At 49.5% G+C, this 23,459-nt stretch overlaps 1 protein-coding gene across 1 annotated transcript in view; it reads right to left on the bottom strand.

The window, feature by feature from the left end:
* LOC122369290 overlaps nt 1-23,459 on the bottom strand; it is a 50,298-nt gene that overhangs the window by 12,987 nt on the left and 13,852 nt on the right. Inside the window, exon 7 of the mRNA XM_043343926.1 lies at nt 7,257-7,369. Within this exon, the coding sequence (XP_043199861.1) occupies nt 7,257-7,369 (113 nt within the window). The remainder of the gene's footprint in view (nt 1-7,256; nt 7,370-23,459) is intronic.

The following is a 23,459-nucleotide window of genomic DNA, read 5'->3' as shown; positions in this document are numbered from 1 at the left end:
GCCGACGGCCGTACAAGAGAGGACGGGGCGTATGGCAGTCGACAGAACAGCGTGTGTGAGAAAGGTCAGACAGGGCGATTCAGGGCATAAGGTAAAGGATAGATTAGAAGTAACAGAAAGGTGAACACTGGGCGCTGTGTGTCAGGAAAAGATAAATGCTGAAGATGCCTGGACAGAACATCGAACGTTTGTGTCTTCGACGGAACGTAGCAGAGAATGTAGACGCGAACTTAGAAGGTCACAATTTTGATCAGATACCACGTTATAATGCTGATGCATTCAAATGTAAAAAAAAAAAACATTGACGGTTCAGTAGCGGCGGGTCAGATTCAGCACCGGCGTCGAACCGTCCACTGCTGCCGGCGCGGTGCCGGCCCGTCTGCCCGCCGCGCCCCGAGCCGCCCCCATAGCGTGACCGGCCGACGGGGCTTCATTCACCGGCCAGTGACGTCACACAGCACCAGACGGTGTTTTGGTCCGTTCGACGGATTAGGGTAGCGGCCCGGGCCGAGGGGACGGCGCACGGTCCGCACCTACGTGCCCAGTTTGTGTGCACGTGCAAAACAAGCGCGCTGTGAGACGGCGCAGACACATGCATACATGCATGAGCGGGCGTCTGTCGGCTGCCGCCCGCCGCCGCATACATCGGAACACCGAGCCTTCACTCGCGCCGCCGGTGGATCGGGCTTTTACGTCACACCTTGGCTATGGTCACTGAGTCTGGGCCATAAACATGAGGTGTGTACGTACGCCAACAGCACCTGCAGCTGGGGTGAGCCTCACGAGAAGACATTAGATAAATTTGCGGCGCGCAAATTAATGGACCTGCAATGACATTTAAATCCAAATGTATTATAAAATTCAACTAAAGGTAATTTAAAGAAAACATACACATAGTCAGTAACGAATATTATATTGAAGCAAAGGAAGAGATGGGTGAAATATCACAAGTGTTTGGCGCAAAGAATGGCAGACATGTCACCCTACTGGCTGGAAGTTCATTCATGTTCTCATTAACAGCATCAAAAGCATTCCCATCTCTTTCCGATCACTCAGAAAGTGGGTATGACTGCACCAACACATTTTCGCGACACTTAATGGTCCTAATTGACCTTCTAGCACTTGTCTTTCGATGCGACTCTCCCACTCCGATTTCGCTCCCGATCTTCCCCACGGGACTTGATAATGAGATCCGGCCGAATCCAGATTTAGGTGGTTCGTGAGCTGTGACCTTAACGCCATTCTCGCTGTCCAAGATCGGCCCAGACGAGCCGACTCCAATGTCGAGGGAGAATAAGGTGACGGATGCCAGAGGGGCGAGGGGTCAGGGGACGGACGACCGGGGGATGAAGGACCAGGGGATGGAGGACCAGGGGACGGAGGACCAGGGGACGGAGGACCAGGGGACGGAGGACCGGGGATGGAGGACCAGGGGACGGAGGGAAGAACCAGGAGGACGGAGGACCGGGGATGGAGGACCAGGGAACGGAGGGGTGGACCAGGGGGAGCAGGACCGGGGACGGAGGGGAGGACCAGGGGACGAGGACCAGGGGATGGAGGACCGGGGGATGTAGGGGAGGTGAGGACCAGGGAACAGAAGACCAAGGGATGGAGGACCAGGGGACAGAGGACTAGGGGACGGAGGACCGGGGATGGAAGACCAAGGGACAAGGACCGGGGGATGGAGGACCAGGTGAGGGGACGGAGGGGAGGACCAGGGGACAGAAAGAGGGACAGAAGGAGGACCAGGGGACGAGGACTAGGGGACGAGGACTGCAGGGGACGGAGGACCAGAAAACAGATGCCAGGGGGTGGGGAGGCAGATGTCATGAGGTATAAGGAGGCGCGCAGCGGCCGGATCGCACAGCGGTGCCGCCGATAGCGCGAAGTGCGATAGAAAACCCTCCGAGGGAGCATTTAAGGACATGACACATCAGAAAACCAGAAAAACTCAGCGTAGTAGGATCTATGCGCAAAAACGGCCAAAGAACAGGGGCGAAGGTGTGTCCGTCCACAATAGAGCCGTCAGAGGCGGCGCAGCTTTTGATCGCCGGTGGGCGCCGCCTGTGGGGGCAGACGCAGGCAGTGGGTCACTTCTTGTGTCGCCGCCGAGAAAGGCGACGGCGGTGCGTGTCGCAAAAGGCCACAGACTGCACCACCGGCGACCCGCCACGCACCCAAAAACGCGCCGCCCAGCCGCGCGCTTTTTCGCACGGGGGCGCGCCGCCAGTCGCGGTACGCCGCGCCGGCCCGGCCTCGGTGGGTAGTTAGGAAATAGAGGAGAAAGAGAACAGCCGTCACGAACAGGGCTGTAATGCGCACACAGATAAATGAACTGAAGCGTGGGCGGCCAATGAGTCCGAGAAATCGTCCCAGTGACGTCACCTATGACGTCAGCACCACTCAAATCTGGGTCGGTCGAGGAGCACTCCCCCATTCACGATTCACGGAAAGCGTGAACGAACGCTTGCGAAAAGGAGTGACCGCATTGAAGCATTCTGGGAAGCATGGACATCGGTCTTCGCGCTCGACATTAGAATACCAAAATGGATCCAAGCAGACACATACACATTACACATGCAAGGAAACATAGCTCGCGGAAACGGGAGATGAGTGAAAATGTGACACGTCTTAAACACCCTGTACATACGAGTAGGTGTTATCTAAGTAGTGTGCATACTGCATTGCATTCACTCTAAACTGACTGAATGAAAAGGGTTTCTGGTGATAAAATAAACAGAGACAGGACGTGAGCCACTAATTATTGCACTTCCTCAGAACTGAGTGTTGCGTTTCCCACCACGTGCCGTGCGGCGGTGACCGCGGTCCGCTCGGGACGGGGCGGTCGGACCACACACGGGCCCGTGGCGTGCCCCGTCCCACGACCGACCCATTGGCGGAGCCGCCTTCGGCGAAGTGACGCACGCCGGATTCCAGAGGCGCGGCCCGGCCCCGGCGGCGGCGTGACAGGTTCCTCGAACCGAACGGCTGTCCCCATCCTGCGCCGGCCGGGTTTTCGGGGAGCCGCCGGCGGTCCGACCGGCCCGGCCCGTCTGGCCCGTCGCGTCGGCCCTCCAGACGAGCGCCCCACCGAATACGGCACCTCCGACGGCCGCCGCGCATAGAAATGAACCGCAGACGTCGGCCCGAGACGGATTAAGATAGTTGTAGCGCAATTTTGTCCGTTTTAGATGCGGATCTAAAGGGCATGCTAATGCCAGATGACTCGACAAAATACTCGAGACCGGGCCCCGCGTGATAGCATAGCCCGTGGGCTTTGGGAAAAATGTTATTGAGGAAGCGCTCACATACTGACCAAATACTCTCACTGATGTTATAACTGTATAAACAATCCTAAGTACAAGAGGGCAAATTTACGCCAGGTGTCTGCTTGAAATATATAAAACGGAATCTAATAAAACTGGTAGCCGCATTCCATCCCGCGCGTCTCGGGCTCCCCCGATGGCTCTGTGGGCGCGGCCGGTCGGAGTGCCGGTGCCGGGGCGTCTCGCGGTCAGTTCACACCTCGGGCAGTCTGTGCAGGCTGGCTGCCGAGTCAGCCCTGCCCAGACAGACGGCGGGTCGCCGCTGCGCTCCGACAACGGGCCGAGCTGCAAAAACGTGTCGGTACCAGCAGCCGGCGGGCGGCCGGCCGGGGCTGGCACCCCGCCGCGCCAGACAGGCGTGCGCGAGTACGCTCTCTCGTAAGCGCGGCTGCTGGATGGTGGCGAGGCCGCCGGCCGTCCGTCTGCGACCGTCTGCGTGCCTGTCTGTGTGCGTGTTTACAGTCTGCGGAGTGCGGACACGCCCCGGCAGAGGACACGCACCCAGTGAGGACAGAGGGGCCCCCGTCTGGGAGGGACGCGCGGGCAGCAATCAGACCCACATTCGAATTGGAGGGATAAGTATTGATTCTTCAAAAAAAAAAAAAAATATATATGACCAAATTTGTAGAGTACTGAGTAAGTGAAGAAACCGACAATTGCCAGAAGGAACGTCATAAAAATTGTTTGACCAAAAACTATTCAACCAAATAAAATGACTCAGTTGAAATATTTAATTCCCAAATAGCGAACAATTCTACATCATGAGCGATATCAACTTTTTTTTAGAGCTATAAAATGAAAGAAAACTCTATTTCTGTTGTTTGTATATAGTCCCCGTACAACACAAGACTTCATTCACCCAGCCTTCAGTAAAACCCAAGGACCGTTCCTGGTGCGGAGAGTGCCGCTTCTTCCCAATACCATCTTCCCACCCATCCTCTGGCCACGTCAGCCGCTCGCACCGGCCGGCAGGCGCACCGACCCCAGTTTGATGGGCCATTTCGACTTTTTTCGGTTTTTGGGACGCGCCGTCGTGGTGCCCATGTAAAGTTTACGATGTCGTGCGCGCCCGTGCGCTCTCAGTGCAGGCAGATGCGGAAGGTTCAAGAGCGGACACGACTGTCCGTGGCTCACGCAGCCGGTATATGGATACGACAGTGTCTGATCGAGGGGCAGGCGCTTTGGGACTTCATCAGACACGTTTTAGTTCCCATGTGCTCTTGAACACCAGCACGGTAGAGCACTTTGTTCCCCGTCAGTTTTGATATAGGTACGAGTACATATGTAAAGGATTGTAATTCCATTCATCAGAAATGATGAAGCCAAGGCAAATCAAAGATGGTGTTCAATGAAAAGTGAATTGCATATGCCTGAAGCAAAATTTTGAAACTAGCCCCAATAAGCAATACTACGCTCTGGTTTGCCGCCATCCTAAAGTTACCGGTTCACCAGTTTTGTCATGCTTGATATGCTTGATCGGCGTTAGCAGACGCCTCAAAGCTATCCAGTATCCAGTATGGTAAGTGGTGGCATACTTAGTGCTGTATGAATGACTTATAGCCAAGTTAGAATCTAGTTATGTGCCGATTTACAAATCAATCAATCGAATAGAATACAAAATAGTAGGTTACGGAGGATTCCATAACATGCATATTTTGAAACTTCTAGCTCGCATACAAAACTCAAAGGCCTTTCCAGGCGTAGCTCAACAAGATGAGCGACGGAAAGTCTGATGAGATGGACAGTGGGCTGCTATGCAAACTGAATTATGCACAGAGTCCTCAACAGCCCTCATATTTAACCAGGCACTGGGAGCCGTGCAAACGGCGGGCACCAGTGAAAATGCAAGAGAATGCTAATTAGCCACCATTTAACCGCCAATCAAAACAAGCGCGAACATCGACCAATCACAAGAACTTGCTCGAAGATCGCCCGCTTGCCAGGTGCTTCGTACATACAATATGCTAACAAGCCGGCACCGGGCACGGACGTTCAGCAGGCGCAGCGTCCGGCCGCGGCCAACCGAGCGGCGGCGGCGGCGGCGGCTCTGGCAGCCCGTCGGCCGTCTGCAATGGTAATTCGGACCATCCTGACCTCCGTCACTGGGCACGAGCGCCGTGACCACTTCCCAGTGCCTGTGGGAGCGCGGCCGGCCGCCCGAGAGCCGATCAAAGGCACCGCCACGGCCGGCCAGGGCCAGGGTGCACGGCACAAGCCGCTAAGAACACGGCTAATGGGTCCGTGGCTGATTCACGACGCTAGAGACGAATGATGTCATAGGTCGTGTGTTGCTGACGGGGTACAATGGGTGGATACAAATCTGCAGAGAATTATGGACATACGGCAATGTCGGCCAGTGGAAATTTGTGAGGTGCAGAAATTCACGGTCATCTTGTAAAACGTGTCATACTTGTGCAATGTGCAGTACGGTGAAACGGGTGTGCCAGGTCTTTACGGAAACAACGCATCGCTAACGCTCCTGGCTTGCAATAAATACAATAGAAACGGTCATGCAACATAAGAAGCGCACTTACAACGTAATATTAGATAGACTAGTCGCGAACGATGAGAGAAACTGAAAGAAGTCATTGAGTTCTGAACGAGAGAACGAGATAGTTAAGACGAAAACTTCATAGTAGCATAACTGCCTAAATGGAATGGATGCATTGCCTCAAACACCAGCATCTTGAGATTATACAGCATCATTTAACAGCAAAAATAATAGCAACCAGTATAGCGCCTTTTGGGGCGACTAACGGAGCGACCGAGGGGGTGAGTCTTGCACGTGCGAAATTTCGAGGGGGTACCTCCAACTGACTTGTGCACGGCACCCTACTGACCGGTTTCTAGCGATGTGCCAAATTTGAGCACAATCGGCCCAGCCGTTCTCGAGATCTGGGAGCGGCACCCTGCACGTGCGCACGTGCAAAATGGGTCCCAACTGACTTGTGCACGGCACCCTACGAACTGGTCCCTAGCCGTGTACCAAATTTGAGCGCCATCGGTCCAGCCGTTCTCGAGATCTGGAAACGACCCCTGCACGTGCGCACGTGCAGCAGCACCCCAACTCTGGCACATGGATATGCAGTGCCTAGTGGGTGCCTACCTACATGCCAAATTTCAGCGCAATCGGCCAAGTAATTACAGAGATATTGCAACAATTACAAAACTGACACCTCTTCGTTTTGCACGTGGCACCTGCATAAGGGGTCACCCACATACATCGGGAATAGTCCAATACTTGGTAGAAGGAATGAAGCTACCATATAAAAATTACCGCGTGTAAATCGGTCAAGTGGTTGCTGAGATATAAGCCTCGCAAAAGCGTCCGCACGGCCGGCCGGCCGGCCGGCCGCTCATACTCAGAAATTTCCGTTAATCTAAGGAAAGACTCCGCTCGCTTCGCTCGCTCCGTAATGATCAGTACGCAAATTTAAATGGCCATTGCATGCAGTAAAACTAACTTTAACAAATATGCCAGTTTGCGGTGATATGAGAAAGAAAATGTTTAACACACACATAATCTAGAAGGACGCAGAACGGCATGAACGTTAGATGCTGACGAAGCAGGGAGCCGTTAAAACACAGGTGGAGAATCCGGAAAGGCTGGTTGGAATAGACGAGAGATACATGTTTGTGCGAAGGCGGAAACAGGACATACTGTAAGGTCCGAGGCAAAAGACGCGTGAGAAACTGACGGGTAGGAGACGTGTGGAGAAAGGTAAGAAAGATCCGAGAGGCTGACAGACCGGAACTAGGTAGGTAGGCAGACAAACAGATCGACATACACAGAGACAGCAGACTGACATGCTGACAAGCTAGCACCACCCATCAGGTCTCTCTCTCTCTCTCTCTCTCTCTCTCTCTCTCTCTCTCTCTCTCTCTCTCTCTCTCTCTCTCTCTCTCTCTCTCTCTCTCTCTCTCTCTCACCTGGTCAGTTGAGTCACAGTGACGGCAGACGCTGACTCTGCCGGTGGCCCCGAGTCGGACTTGAGCGGCGGGATGGACTCGATGACGAAGTAGTTGGGCTCGCTCGAGGGGCCCTGCAGTGGCAGCGAGAGCGCGCCGTTGAGCGCCGCGCAGACAAGTGCCGTCACCAGGCTGAACATGTTGACAAGTGGGAGCGCAGAGACAGGCTACCTCCTCAGAAGGATTCCCACAGCCAATTGCACCGGAGACGGCCAGTGTGCACGGTTTTCTCTGGTGGCGCGGACGCCGCCGCACAACGTTCGACCAATCAGCAGGCAGCCGCCGCCGCCGCCGCCGCCGCCGCCGCCCCCGCCCAGCCGCTCAGGGTGACGACCGCCCCAGGGCGGCGGAGCTGAAGACAACTCGATGATGAGAGGAGATGACTGTCCCGATGACGGTGTCTCAGGGCCGAGGTCGTCTGATGACGGGGCGTCATCAGGTGATGCCGTTCTCGGTCGGATGCGCGCTGGTGCCGCCGCCGGCCCCGGCGGACGGAGGGAGGGGAGGGAGGGGAGGCGGGTGGGGTGCCGGCGCGCCAGACACCGTGGGGCCAGGGCGCGCGCCGCCGCCGCCGCCGTCTGGATCGGACCAGTCGGGCCGCTGCCGCCGCGCCCGGCGCACACGTGAGGCCCGCCTCCGCTTCGAGCGGACACTACTGGTGGGCGGCAGTCCGCCGCATCGGCACCACTGCTGCATGCTGCTCGGAAAACCTCAGCTGTCCTTTCAGAGTAATAAGTCAACAATGAGAAAAATAGAACGCACAGTGCACACTTATTCTTTAGCATACCACATGTAAATTTACCTTTTCGGGTTTGGCTCTGCTCGTCTGTTATCGGATCAATTAAGGTCCGTTGGATGAGAAATTGTAGAGAACACATTGGACTGATTTAACCACAGAATGCAGAGCGCCGCAGCGGTAAGGCCCATCTCGTCGATATAGGTGTCCTGCTGAGATAGATGTACAAACGGTCACTCCTCACAGCCAATGCTCCGCTATCCGCACTGTCCTCCGTTATCCACATAGTTGACCGCCAGTAGGGAGCGTGAAAATGTGATTCGGTGAAATGTGAATAAGGGGAAGTTGATACCGAACATAAGCGGGACGGATGATATGCAACCATGCTTCACACGAGCGTATTCATCTGTCTCAGCCAGGATTACTTTTGTGGATTGGAGAAAAAAACTCACACTAATGTTCAGAGAATAAATCCCAACTTTCAAATCTGTCGGTAACGCTTAGAATGAAAGTGAGAGATTAAACCACCGTTCGGCTGAAACTGGCATTTATTGATGCAATGAAATATAGGTCATATCTTTAAAAAAAATCAACGAAGTCCAACGGGAAATTGTACAGAAGCGGTAGTATTGCTAGAGGACAAGCAACATTGAATTTCAAGGGGATCGCATCACCAATTCACGAGTTTACGTGAATAGTCCGAAGGGGGCGTTCAAATGCCCCCTTTCCCTCAGTCAATGGTGCATGAAAAGAGAGGTGGGTGGAAAAATGACAATCGAGTGACTATAAGATGATGGCCTGCTTATAAAAACATTCGGATTTCGGAGCGAATTTCGTTATTTCAAGTAATGTTCATCACCCGACAACATGCAAAAAAAAAAAACGTAAGTTATAAGTAATAGCCAAAAACTTAATCCTCGTCGGACCTATTGGTTTTCTCACGGTGACTATGTTTCCTGTCGGCCGAGCAGGGGGGGAGGCGCGAGTACAAACCCCCCTCACCGTTTCGCCCCTTAATTGAGCTAGATCTTTACAGAAAGACTGATGTGTGTGCCGTTATGAGGCGCAGCGACTGGTATTCGATTTAAAAGTTTCAGGTCAACCGGTGACCTCAGAGGTCAGGTCAAGCACACCATGGTACGGGTCCGGTGCTTGTAAAAACGCTCACCAAAAATGGTCGCAGAGCCACGATTTTGATACCATCGTGTTTGCCATGCCCAATCGCTTCGAATGATATACCTTTTGTCTGTGTGAGGTCAGCTTAAAATGTTGACTTCGGGTCAAGGTCAGGTCAGAGCCACTCAGGTCACGAAGTTGGTCGAAGGAGGTCATATTGCATATCATTCGGTTCGGCTGGTGTTCCCGAGCCCATTGGTGGTGTTCACGACTCGCTAGCTCAATTTGATCGGGAACTATTGACAAAAACTCATATGACCTTAGTTACGTCATTTATAACGCCACGCAAGGTCAGCGATGCAAAAATGAAGCATCGAACCTTGCCAGAAGTGTATGTAATCACTATTCTATGTGCGTGACGTAGTTTTAGATCATTCCAGTGGTGCCAAAACAACAGTTTCCAGTTTCCACATTTCCCCGCTTATAATCGTGAGATCACATGACTGACCTGACCTCAGGTGACCTTAAGGAAAAATCCTAGATAAAGGTACAAGTTGTGAGACCTGTGGAGGATGCTAGGTCCTGTAAGTTTCATCTTACTGTGAGGGCTCCTCTGGCACTGAGGGTGTTGCGAAGTTGCGAAATTTTAGGACTGTGCAGAGGTTCGCTTTTTACGTTAAAGGTCAGTGACCTGACCTGACTTGAAAGCGCCATTGAAATCAAAGGTCAGGCTCAGATATGTATGCCAAATTTCAGCTCTCTATCGCCTGCGTGTTCCGAGCTATCGTGAAAAAACGGAAAACCCTATGGAGGGGAAGGGGAAACCCATCCCTCGGCCGGCGCATAGGCGCGGGAACCGCGGGAGGGGGGGGGGGGGCAGTGGGGGCAGCTTGCCCTCCACCCAACTCTGGGTCCGTGGGGGCGGTGCCCCCTCAACTTTGAGACGGAATACCGCACTTTTTATGCAAATGTTTTCTTTTTTGTTGCAAAAGTCAATAGGTGGCCTAAACACGGTGAGAAAATTCGATTTAGGGGTGCCCTAGGTCAGATCTCTATTATGGTGTGCCGGTGCCCCCCCCCCCCCAGTCTGAAAGTAGCTCCCGCGCCCTTGCCTGGGGTCGAAACTTTTGCACACGATGGAAAAATGATGTAGTTATGATAAGCTAGAAGTTTCGTAACGCTGAGCCCCGCGGGTTACTTAACACGCAAAAACAAACTGGAGAGTGCGACTGCGGACAAAAAAGCCCACATCCACCCCCACCCAGTCAATTTATCTCGCTCGGGGTTCTCAATGTTTTTGTCGAATGCATATGATAAAAAAGTGTTATATGAGGCGTGCTTCACCTTGCACACTGCATAGTTGACAGTTCCAGGCAGTCAGGTACACCCGCCGACAGTCACATCGGCACCGCCATGTCAGGCCCGATGAATCACGTCCATTGATGTAAGTGTGACGAGGTGAACGATGCCACAGCTTTATTATTTTTAATGACAAAGTTGTTCAACATGATGACAAGTTCTGCTGAGGTTTCGGCATGAGCTCACCACTGGGCTTGGTTCATAGGTGGGTGCCGCTTTACAGTGAAACCAGACGGTAAGAAATACCGCATTTGATCGGAAACAAGGACCATAAATCGTGTTGTGTAATTAAATTGAGGATTTGCCAAATGTATGCTTGCGTCATGTCTGTTAGTTTTGGCTCCTATCACTTGTTCAAGAAACGCAATTGCAGTCTGGGCGAATGGTACGAGGAAGCAAAGTTTTTCAGTGGTGTTAGCAAACAATGATCAATGATCATGGCAGTCTAGTCGGAACAGGGACATTCCGGACGATAAATGTGAATAACTGACTATGTCTCATGCACTTTCCGAAGCCACGAATAATTGCACTGAGTAATGAGTATACATACATGTACAGGGCTCGTCTTACTGCGGGGTAGGTATTCTTTTATCGGCAAAACCGATAATAACTCAAAGACAATGTTATCGGTCACTTGGAAATCATGACACGAACATGCGCGAGTCTCCACACCTTAGATTGGGCTGATTAGTGTTATCGCGTACATTTTTCAACCAGTTTGGCGGCAATATACAAGTTTATACATGCCACAAAAATAAACTTCTGCTTTTTGTTGTCACACACAAGTCACATTGAACGCATGGTCATATTGAAGTCACATTGACATTGAACAAGTCACATTTTGTTGACTTGTTCAATGATAGACCTTATCGAGAGAGTGGAGCATCACGCGCCTCCGTGTTGAGTTCTGACTTCCGATCGACTGATAACATAGCCTTCGAGTTATTCTAGGTTTGGTCGAGGGAGAAAAAAAAATTAAATACCTTCCACGCAGTGAGACGGGGACTGTCTACAATGTATATGTATGTAACTGTCCCGCCTGATTCTTCATAGGTATGCGCTCTTCTTGATCGGGTGCAAGGTTGCTGGTGGAACAATGAACATCCCCTCAGATAACTCTATTAATATCCTCAACTGATCTCAGAAATATGATCTGTCAATATATTCGTGAACCAAATGAGACATCTCTCCATAATCTCATCGAGTTTGTCTCGTTGTAGCTTCATTGTTGTTGCATACTCGGGCTTTTCGTTTTGTCGGCTACCTGATGCATCTTCTCAGCAAATGTCGCTTGAGTTTTAACCATTCATATCTATAGAAAGAGAAGCTTTCTGTAAAACGAAATATGCCTATCAGGAAATGGCGGTGTAGTCAGTAACTAGGATAAACAAACATTGAAATCAATATCAACACCTCGAAAGTATAGGTACCTATTTATGGCGAAAAACGAAGGGCGGAAGACGGAAACGGCGAAATACGTTCACCGTGTTGCAGTTTGCACGTGCCAAACAGGCACACCAGAGCGGTGACCCGCTGGTGGAGGCATGGATGGGTGGGGGAGCAGGGATGATTGTGGCTTGATCCTCTCCTCAGGATCGCCGTGCGTCTCGCCGTGACCGGCGCAGCGGTCTAGGAGCCCTGTGCCGTAGATGGCGCCATGTGCAGGGTCGGTACCCACCGGACCAGTCCGCCCCCCCCCCCCCCCCCAGCGGCTGACACAGGGCCGTCAGTCAGACAGACAGCCCCGCGCGGGCATGACAGAACTCCTAAGATACGGGTTAGGCTCGGAGCTCTTAAAAGGTTAACATTAGCGAACAAGCCGAACATGCAGCGGCCTCGCTAGAGATACCTACCTAAAGATATGCACTCTGATATCATATCGACGCCAGCTTCGAACTATCAGAAAATGACAATAGGTACCGTAACAATACAAATAATACAAATAACACAAATACAAGTAATGGAAATAACAACAACAGGTCAAAGGTCAAAGGTATTGTCATTGAGAAAAAGAAAATGTCTTACCATAGACCTCTGTACACCTCTGGTGTACAGAGGTCTATGGTCTTACTCTTCTTAATCTTCTTCTTGCTTTAAAAGCACCCATGGTAATAAAAGTTCAGTTTGTGACCTTGACCTGACATGGTGACCTGACCTCAGGTCACCAACATTATTTTTGTACCTATAGCTTTTCTCAGCTCATATGTTGAAGTCATCTTTGTACCTTGTCTTCATCTCTATGTATGGACTATGGGTCTTCTTTGGCAGGCGTTCGAAATTTACGCCAGGACTCAAGGACGTCGAAATTTATTTTGCAAGGGTCCAGCAAAGTCCACCCTGTCATCAGGGAGACTATAGCAGAGGGGAGACATTGTTTGCCTCAGGAGAAGTGTCGAATTGGTTGGGAAAAAGACTACTGAAAGTGTCGTGCTCATATTTCTCTGCGTTCGGAAGCTATCGCAAGGGCCTGACTCCGACTCGCACGGGAAAATAGCTTACTTATCCCCCCCCCCCCAAAAAAAAAACATTTAGAGCATGAAATGCAACTTCTTAAAAATGTATTACATTTTATCAAAATATAAGGTGCACATGATAAAATGATAAAATGACCAATGATAAAATGGATCAGTTGCTACGCTGCACGGAACTGGCTGTGCCAGTTATTACAACGAATTACCCGTCAAGTGCCCATAAAACACTATATGTATACCGGTACAACTCTTTAGGTACACTATATCGCCTGATCCTACTCGCCCTTCCCCTCCCCAATCCCGAAAACACCAGACGCGACCCTTTCGACGCACGAGTGTCGATATGTGTGGATTATTCAGCGGTAGGAGTGTCGTTTTTAGCCGGCGTTTTGTGCTGCCGTCTCGACTGCTGCCGCATGCGGTTTTTCTTGGCGTCAAGAGCGACGCTTAAGGACATGCGTTCGCTCTTGTCCAGCTGTGTCCTCAGCCGTCTGAGGCTTTCGCCACTTGACGTTCTCTTCTGGTCGACTCGCGTGCCTTTTTACACTGTCACCAAGTTGGGACGACGAGATCGGCGGCGGTGTCACGGGACGGTGGGATGGGGACGGCCGTGACGACTGTTACGCTTGCCGTGATGTGACTGTGACTGAAGCTGCAGCTGTGACTGTCGTTGACTGTGATTGGCAGAGATTGTGACTGCAGTCTGCGATTATGACCGCGACAGAAAATGTTAGAAGTGACAGAAGGTGTCCGTGCCAGTGAAAACCCTATTTTTCTACCGATGACTCTCTGTGAATATCGGCGACTGTGACTACCGGTGGTTGATCTCACTGTTGAAACTGTGGAAGTGTGATGCACTATTGACTGCACCAGTGCTGGTGGCGCAGGTTCCCTCTCCCTGAGGCCATTTTTTCAAACTTAAAATCGCCGGACGTCGGTATGTTATTTTTATTTTCATCTTAAAAAGTTTCGCACAAACTTCAACCTCAAGCACCTAAATGACCACTCCACGGGTGTAAAAACACCAGTTAGACTGGCTGATGTAATTTTGCACATCAACGATTTTTTATCAAGTGGCTGACGAAATTGGGGTGCGACTTCAGACGAAAATACCGGCAGCCGGCGATTTTTCTGTCGGTAAAACTGGCCTCTGGTCGTGCCGCTGTATCCGGCGACCCTGTCCGACCACCACGGCGGCGATCGGCACCAAACGTGGCGCACCTGTGCCGATCGCGCCGATCAGCGTCGCGACATGGGCCAGCCGACAGCTATGACGTCACCGTGACGTCAGTGTCGGCACGCGGCGCGCCCGGGGAAGCACGGGAACAAGCCGCAGTCATTGGCGAAAGTCGCGCGCGCCGCCTCACGCCGCGCCGGCCACCCGGGCGGTGAATGGATGGAGGGGTGCTGGCCCAGACGGCAGCCGTGCCGCGGGGGCCACGGGGCCGCGACAGCCACCGTCCGATTGCAATACGATGTTTTCAGACATCGTGCCAGATGGGTATCGTTATCTTGAAATGCACCCAACAGGTGTCCGACTGCCCGGTAGAGGGAAAGCGGATTTGGAATAAATAAATGCCTATCTTTGCATAAAATGTAAATATATTTAGTCTTCAAATATTGCCGTGTCGAATTCCTCCAATGTCGCAACCGGAGTGGAGAACAGAGCACAGTTTATTGATTTAAAAAATTAAACCGTCTCAGATAAAAAGGAAACACAAAAAGTTCTATGAGAAAAAACACTTTTAAATGGCCTCCTTACAATGAAATACCGAAAGATGAAATAATGAAATAATTATTGATGATTTCGATTTCGACAAAGTTCAGAAAATGTTCGAGCAGAATGGGTATCCCAACCAGATGATCAGAGGCATTAGAAGGGAAGTGTCAAGACAACGGACTAAAATAATGCGACAACAGCGCAATTCTGGACGCGCTCGGCCCCAACAGGATCAGCGGCGACCACAGGAGCAGCAGCAGCCACGGCAGCAGCAGCAGTCACCGGCGCAGCCAGGTCCTCGGCTACAGCAGCAGGCACAGGAGCCGTCTCCACCGCTTCCGCCGCCACCACCGCCTGAGCAGCAGCAGCAACAGCAACAGCAGCAGCAGCACCACCACCACCAGCAGCAGCAGCAGCAGCAGGGGCAGCGACAAACTCGAAGTGACGTTGATGGTTACCTTTCCTTACCTTATGTCGACGAGACCCTCTGTGCAAAAATAAATAACATAGCCAGACAATCGAAACTCAACGTAAAAGTGGCATGGACTAGTAAAAACACCCTAAGACATACTCTGATCAAATCTGACCTGACGCGTCCTGAGTGCCCGTCTGGCAGGCGTAGATGCAATGCATGCAGTTCAGGAATCGAGGGCAAGTGTACCACACCAGGGGTGGTTTACTGCGTCACTTGCAACCTATGCACTTCAACTTCAACTGATGAGCGTGTACAGTACATAGGGGAGTGTAAGCGTCCAGTAAGATTACGTTTCAATGAGCATGTGCTCAATGCAAAGAACGCGACTAGGGACACCCCCTTGGGTGAACATTTTAGAGCATGTCATGCTGGTGAGACCTTACCTGACCACCCTTTGTCAGTGGAAATTTTACACAAAGCCAAAGATCACCCGAATCGAAAGATAATGGAATCCCTGTACATTCGCGAGCGAAAACCAATCCTAAATAGAAATGTCTCTTCCTGGTTCATATTTTAGACTGTGTCAAGTACCTACATGTCATCGCTTAGGTGCCTATTCATAGACGTGCATATCGAGTATGTGGCACATCTACCTACTGATACTTGTTGTAAACGTATCTAGAAATGATTGTGGGATTGTTAAATCACTGTTGTCATTTATTCTGGGGTGTGTGTGTGTGGGGGGGGATATTATAGGGAACATCCTTAAACTTTGTCTTGGCTCTAGGACTTAACCTTATAACATATACTTCATTCGTTAGTTGTAGCAGCATTTTAGGTGAGCTCTATATGCAATGTGTTCACGTGAAATGTTTGAAAATGTGAATTTTTCTGCCGATATTGTGAGCTTCCCATTGTGTCTGACAAAGTTCTGTCTGGCTTATTTTGATAATGACCTGTGGTCGAAATCATCAATAATTATTTCATTATTTCATCTTTCGGTATTTCATTGTAAGGAGGCCATTTAAAAGTGTTTTTTCTCATAGAACTTATACCTATGCCTTACATACAGCAAGTGCTTCAACAAGGAAACACAAAAAGGTACGATAAACACACTTTTTAAAGGGATAGAGGCATTTTGCTGTAAGCAAAATGACACCTGAAGGTGTATTTAGGACCTTGCCTGAAGGTATTTGAAGAAAAAAAACTTGAAGTGGGAAGCGAGTCAGCAAAACCAAAATAAAAAACAAATGCGATTGGAAGCCAAATCAGCTATTTTGTTGCATTAGAATCGAAATGTTCGCACTGTAAATCCCTTGGTGCGTTTTCCAGGAGTTCTCATCACCCCGCGGCAAACCCCATTTTCGGGCAAAGCAGTCTGCGCCGCCCATTACTGGACTCGTTCAGAGTTCAGACAGCATAGACCGGACAGATTGCGGCAAATTCGCTAATTGCCGGCTCCGTAAATAGCGCGGCGGGGATGGCCGGCGGTTGAGTGCCGACGTCAGGACGCCGTCCGGTGACCGTCACCCCGTCACGCCCGTGACGGGGACGGTGACGGCTAGACGGCGCCGAGACGCGCACCCATGGCACCGAGCTGTCGGCCGCATTTTGCGCCGCTCTTTGTGTACAGAGCTGAGAGGTGATTGTCTGAACGGGCCATTACACGGACAGACATATGACGCAGACGGACCGGGCGCCGGCGACACTTGGAAAAGAGCAGAGAACTGCAGATGGCGCCGGTAAATACACGATATTGATACCGAAATGAGGAGCACTTGAAATGTAATAAACGAAATAGCTCTTAAAAATTGAGCAGAGTTAAGCGTTGACCCAATGGACACGCTCATTAACGAAAAAGAATTGATTAGAATCCAGCAAATCAATAATTAGACTCTTTAGAATTAGATCACCTTCGAGCCGAACTGGTTGTACTTGAAAACAAAATGATATCTGGAGAAGCAGCCCCACACCTAATATGGTTGCGATTCGCGAACTTGATGCCTTGAGTCACGTCCAAAGAAAATTTATAGAAACAATATAAATAAATACATACATCTGGGAAACCATCGCGTCCTCCGCAGGGCTGGCGGCGACAGGAACAACAAAACGAGATGGGTCAGAGAGGGATGCTGTCCGGTCCTGCGACTCCTGCGTTCAGCTCTGAGGGAGCGACGGTGCCACAAAATCGGACAGACCGGAGAGACACGCTCTCCGGAGAGAGAGACGCTCTCCGGTCAGGTGACCAGCGGTGGCAGAGTAGCGGCCACCGTCTGTGGCTGATGCAAACAGTCCACCGCGCCGCGCGGAGCAGTTCGGAGAAGTATAGAGAATAGAAATAAGAGAGGTGATGTGAGTTTAGCTTTTGGGAACTACTAGTGGTTGCTGTTCACTTTCAGTTTCACATGCCTCTCGGGCGAAACGACTTGACGAGTGACGAAATGACGATGAATACGCCGAATAGAGAAGAAGGCACTGCAGTCACAAAAAAAGTTGAGGAAAATATATCCGAAACGTCTGGCTATATAGATAATTTATAAACTATATCCGAAATCGCACAAACACCAGCGTCCAGCTTCTTACACTGCTCAAACCTGCCCCATACCAATCAATATGGTAGATTTCGTCTTACAGCCACCCAAAATACCTATCTGCGGTGAGTCCTTTATTCGTGTCATAGAAATGAAAAACAACTAAAACTTCTCACAAAATTCTGGCGTTTACCTGCGCAGTTTAGGGGAAAGTATCAATGTTCGGGTAATGGGTGTCAAAGTATCAAAACATTCCAAATGAGCAAGCAAATTCACAAGCATGTTTCACCAGAAAATCTTCTCGATCCAACGGGTGATTCAGCCAGTGACGCATCCATTCAGCGTACCCCGGCGCCTAATTTATGTTTATTGAAGAGAACAGGTGCCGAAAGGCTTTGGGCCGTGCTTTTCTGTCGTCTGGGCTGTTGGCGCTGTCGGCGGCGTTTTTTCACGGCTCCAACACCTGTTGTCTGGCCGGACGTCGGTCCGTCAGACCACAGACACCGGTCTCAGTCGGCGTCACGTGCCGGGAGGCTGACCAGTGACCACTGACCAGCGCTCAGCAGACGGCGTCTGCACGTCGGCAGGGTCACACAGCGGTCCTGGCAGGGCCACCGGCGCCGGCGGACAGGTGTACCGCTGTGGTGGGGCCCAGATCGGGTGCGTCTGGCATCAGCCACTTGTCGCAGGAATGCGTTCGATAATTATGCAATGCAAGGGTTAGAACAGAAACGAATCAAAATCAGACGCACCCAAAGAAAAGGACGGCGAGGTAATGAAGGCATTGGTGAATACATCATAAATTAATAATAAGGTGAATGAGGTGAATAAAGGTTAATACCCTCCCGTCACGGGGGTTGATGCACCCCCCCCCCCCCCAAAGGTTTTCGCCAATAACTCGCGTAAAAAGGGGACCATCGCGACGAAACTTTCAGTACGTTCGCGTTGAGTAATTTCACATCTACTCTAGAAATGTCATGCCCCTGACCCAAATGACCTTTGACCTGTGACCTACTTTTCGAGACCATGTTTGGCCGGAATCGCGATTCGGCGTATGTCGGATCGCATTAGCCGCGCTTTGCAGTTTTTTTTCTCGTGATTTCAAGCGTTCAAACATGTGATTTGATATGGCTCCCATGCATTAGAGTGGATGTCAAGGTCACCTGAAGGTTAGGTCAGGTCACTGACCTTTGATGACCTCTGTTCACTTTTTCGAGTTTTCCATGATTTTAGGCTAGTTTTTGGAGCTGAATTCGAATTAAGCCACCATTTGAACATTTACGAATTAGTTTTTGATGCATTCGTAACATGTTACAAAGCTGTCAGAGGCGGTTGACACGTACTACGAATACCCGGCAGCACCCCTACTGGATGACCTGACCTGAATTAACCCGACCTGGCCAAAATTCATAAAGTCATCATCTGTGATCAAAACTGACAGGATTTTCGTGAACAGCACCCCGAAAAAGCCCACAGCAGCCACACTTTGAGACGTTCTAACAGGTCCCGATTTTCCCGACTTTTGGGTCATTGACCTGACCTGGAAGGTCAACCAATGACCTAGGACCTTAAAATTAGGTATCATTGGCTTTCTTTCGTCACGTGCAACACGCTCGTTTTTTCCGCGAAGCTCTAGCTCGATCAGGCGCCAAACCACAGTGATGCAAATGGGGTTCACGAGTGGCCATAAATACGAAAAAGGCCCAAAATTCAAGTTCACTTAATCGAATAAATCGTAATATGGTCAGTCAGGCAAATGTTTGGGGTGTCTGAAAAAGTATGATTTTAATGTTTTTGTCAAAACCGGCCTCGTGTAGTATTGTTAGAAGTCGAGACATTTTCGATGTCGTAAAATGACTGTCAGGTACTTGAAATTCAAGTGCCGCTAGCGTGTGTTCATGTCATACAAACTGCAAAAATTATACATGAAAATGATCCCCGAAACCTGCTGCTTCTAATGCCATGTCATACATAGCCGTATCTATTTTGGTATGGCGGTGAGCTAACTATTTGTAATCATGTTGCAACCGCAGTTTTTTACCAAAAATATTTGCTTTCAATTAACCTACAGCACTTCACACAGTGTGTGCCCGCTAGTGCACCATATCATAGCATTCCCTAATCATTTCTGAGTCGCATCGTGAAAGAATTAAGGCGCTAGCACAGGGCTGACCGGCGCTACAGAAGTTTTCGTCCGGCACGGTCGGGTGCTGCGGCGCAGCGGGCGGCCCGGGCGGCCGCGCCGCCGCGCCGCCCGGACGCCGCGCGGCGGCACCCACCCGCCCAACTGCGCGCCCACTGCGGCACCCGACCGCCCGGACAAAAACCTCTGTAGCGCCGGTCAGCCCTGTGCTAGCGCCTTAATTCTTTCACGATGTGACTCAGAAATGATTAGGGAAGGCTATGGTATGGTGGAATAACGGGCACACACTGTGTTAAGTGCTGTAGGTGAAACGAAAGCATTTTTTTCTTAGTAAAAAACTGCGATTGCAACATGATGATAAATAGTCAGATTACCACCAAAGCGAATGAGCTACGGCTTTTTGTAACCCAGCATTAGAAGCAGAAGGCTTTGGGGATCATTCCCATGCATAATTTTTTCACTTTGTACGAAATGAACGCAAACCAGCGGCGTTTGAACTTGCGAGTGTCTGACCGTCATTTTACGACCTAGAAAATGTCACGACTTCTGACGATTATACACGAGGCCGGTTTTGACAAAAACATGAAAACCATGTGATTTCAGATGCCTTAACATTTGTCTACTCGGCCATATCGCAATTAACTCGATTTGGTAAACTTGACTTTTGGGTATTTATGGCCACTCGTGAACCCCATTTGCATCACTGTGGCAAACGCGAGGGGGTCGTACCAACTTGTGCCGTCGAAGGACGCAAAATGGCCTGTGCCGGTGAGGGTTAAAAAAGAGCACTTATAAGGCAAATGCTTTAAATACCTTCCATTCAAAATGAAATACCCGCCAACCTAATTATCTTTCCTATAAGTTTGTAGTATCTGCAATCGATTTAACCCGCGCCCCGCTGGGGTCTGCGTATAACACGCCTATACTGGGGGAGCTCTCCATAGCCCCCCCCCCCTCTTAACTCCGAAACTACTAGGCCGATCGTCAAAATTCAAACGGCGTCTGATAGCCCCGGAAAAACTGTCGAGCGAAACCTAATTTCATTGACCTCGAGGTCACCGATGACGTCACAGGTCAGGTCAAAGTAAAAATTATTAGCATTTTGGCTTGTTCACATTTTGGGCTCTGGCCGCCGTCTTACAAGTCAGATCAGGCTCATTTTTGGTTTCCACACTCGTGAACAGATCCTCTAGATACCTTGAGGGTACCAAACTTGTACTTTGATTTTCAGGTTAGGGTCAGGTCATCACAGGTCACGGAAATATTCCATCATGCGTCGGTCACGTGACACATGTTTTATGGTCCATTTAGGCCATATATTTCGAATTTGATGTCGTCTGTGTCATTCGAGGTCATTTTGAGTCGAATTTAGCTTAGGTTAGGTCACTTTTAGGTCAAAAAGGGTCAAATTTTAAAGTTAAAATTTTTCAACAAAAACGGTGTCTATTGGATGCCGTTTGAGCTCAGGAACACGATGGTGCTATTTATATTGGTGTACGATGTCAAATACGTACTGAAAAAAACTGATTTGAAAAATTAATAATTGTGAATTTTTTGCCATAATGCGTGTAACTTGGCCATTTTTGAAGATATTTAGCTAAAACTTGCTAGAGTTAGTCATAAGCATGCGTTCTGTCAAATATATTCCGGTTTTTTCGAAGTCGAAAACTTCTTGGAAAAAATATAAAAATATAAATTTTGAATATTATAATACAAAATTTTCGAAATTTTCAAAATTTTGAAAATCCGAGATAGTAGTTTGATAGCGCAGTCAATTCTGAGTCCTTTCATACAAAGAAATTTGATCTAGCTTAAAAACTGAGCTCTTGGGAGCGATTGCCGTGGTTCAATGTTTTGCGTCGAAATCGGCCGAACCTGACGTCACTCTGACGTCATTTCTGGCCTATGGTAACTACCAAGTTCAAAATTGGACACAATGTGTCAAATTGATGCAGCCGAAGGTACTGAAAGTTTGGCGTCGATACGTTAAGTGGTTTGGAAGTTATTGCAGAAAAAAACGGGAGGGGGCTATGAATAGCCCCCCCAGTGGGTCACGGGTTAAGAGGTACACAATGCATACATAAAATAAACGAAAATAGCTACAAAAATGTCCTCAGCTTTTCAAAATGAGAAAAAGTTGTTAAACTTCTCCTTTAAAAGCTGCACAATTATTACACTATTAGACACAGTCATACACTGTTAACCCGCGCCCTGGTGGGGGGGGCTATTTTTTGCCCCCCCCCCCTCGTATCTCCGAAACTACTGGACGGATCCGCAAAATTCAAACAGCGTTCGAAAGGCCTGTCAAATTGGTCGAAGGAAACCAAATTTCATTGACCTCGGGGTCACCGATGACGTCACAGGTCAGGTCAAAGATGAAATGTTTCACCGTTCACGGGTCATCTAGGGAATGCGCTATAACACCGAAGAAAACGCATTTTGTTGAGAATCAGCGATAGGGCGTCAGTTACCTAGTACATATGTTGCTATAATAGGTCACTGACATTACCAGGTCAGGTCACAGGTCAGGTCACCAAGGGTCACAGGTCAGGTCACATGAGCCTAACTTTAGGTACTAAGGTTTGCGATGCATGTTTTATGCCCAATTTTTCATTTCCAACTCAATGGTGTTGGTTATAAGACTATCAGGTACGGCTTAGGTCACTTTCTGGTGAAGGTAAGGTCAAGGTCAGGTCAAAAAAGGTCAAATTTTAAAGTTGATAGTTTTGCATAAAATGGGTATTGATTGGATGCAGCTTGTCACGGGGAGTCTAATGGTGGTCTTTGTTTTGCGATACGGGGTCTAGAATTGCTAAAAATTGAGTTTGAAAATTTGACGTCATCAATTTTGAACAGTTTTTACGCTATACCTTCGCCAAAAAAAGAGGTATCAATCTCAAATTTGGTATGTGGATAGAAGGCGTAAGGACTATCACATATGTTCCGGTTTTTGCGAAATTCAAAAAACTTTTTGGATTTTTCGGCTATTATATTCAAAAAATATATTTTTTGATTTTTGGGAGTCAAAATCCAAAAATTTCAACAATCCGAGATAGCAGTTTTGTAGCCCTGTCAATTCTACAGCTTTTATGTCTTTATCGTTTTTCTGTATTTGCAAAGCTATAGGCCTGACAGCTCTTCCCGCGAAACCCTTTTTTGGGTCGAAAACGGCAGAACATGACGTCACTCTGACGCCATTTCCGGCCAACCTATCATAGCCTTTGGATTTTTTTTTTTTTGGTCACAATGTGTAAAACTGATGTCCAGGAGGGTACTGAAAGTTTGGTGACGATCGGCGCAGCGGTTCTGGAGATATCGAAAAGTCTGGAGGGGGGGGGGGCAAAAAATAGCCCCCCACCAGGGCGCGGGTTAATTTGATGCCTCCATCATGCCTGTAAATGGATACTTCGGCGTTGCCTATGTTACCGTAAGGGGCGGAGTTTGCCTTTGACGTCAGGGTGTAAGCTCCACCCTGTTTTGTGGCAAGACCACCGACCTGGACATGGTCGCAAAGGATTAGTTTCCACTTAACCGGCTAAACCGCGCGTCAAACAATCAAGGTTTACAGAGAACAAACACCTTGTCAGAAGTGCAATATCTTGCTTTGCAATAGTCCTTACCAGTGGAATTTTTAACAGAACTTCCTGCCAAGTCACGATCGCGTTTTCGACTA

The sequence above is a fragment of the Amphibalanus amphitrite genome, unplaced genomic scaffold, assembly GCF_019059575.1.
Source record: "Amphibalanus amphitrite isolate SeventyFive unplaced genomic scaffold, NRLGWU_Aamphi_draft 000033F_arrow, whole genome shotgun sequence".
Classification (NCBI taxonomy): Eukaryota; Metazoa; Arthropoda; class Thecostraca; order Balanomorpha; family Balanidae; genus Amphibalanus; species Amphibalanus amphitrite.
Note: the sequence above shows the minus strand (reverse complement) of the source record. Positions and strands in the feature narration are given on the sequence as shown.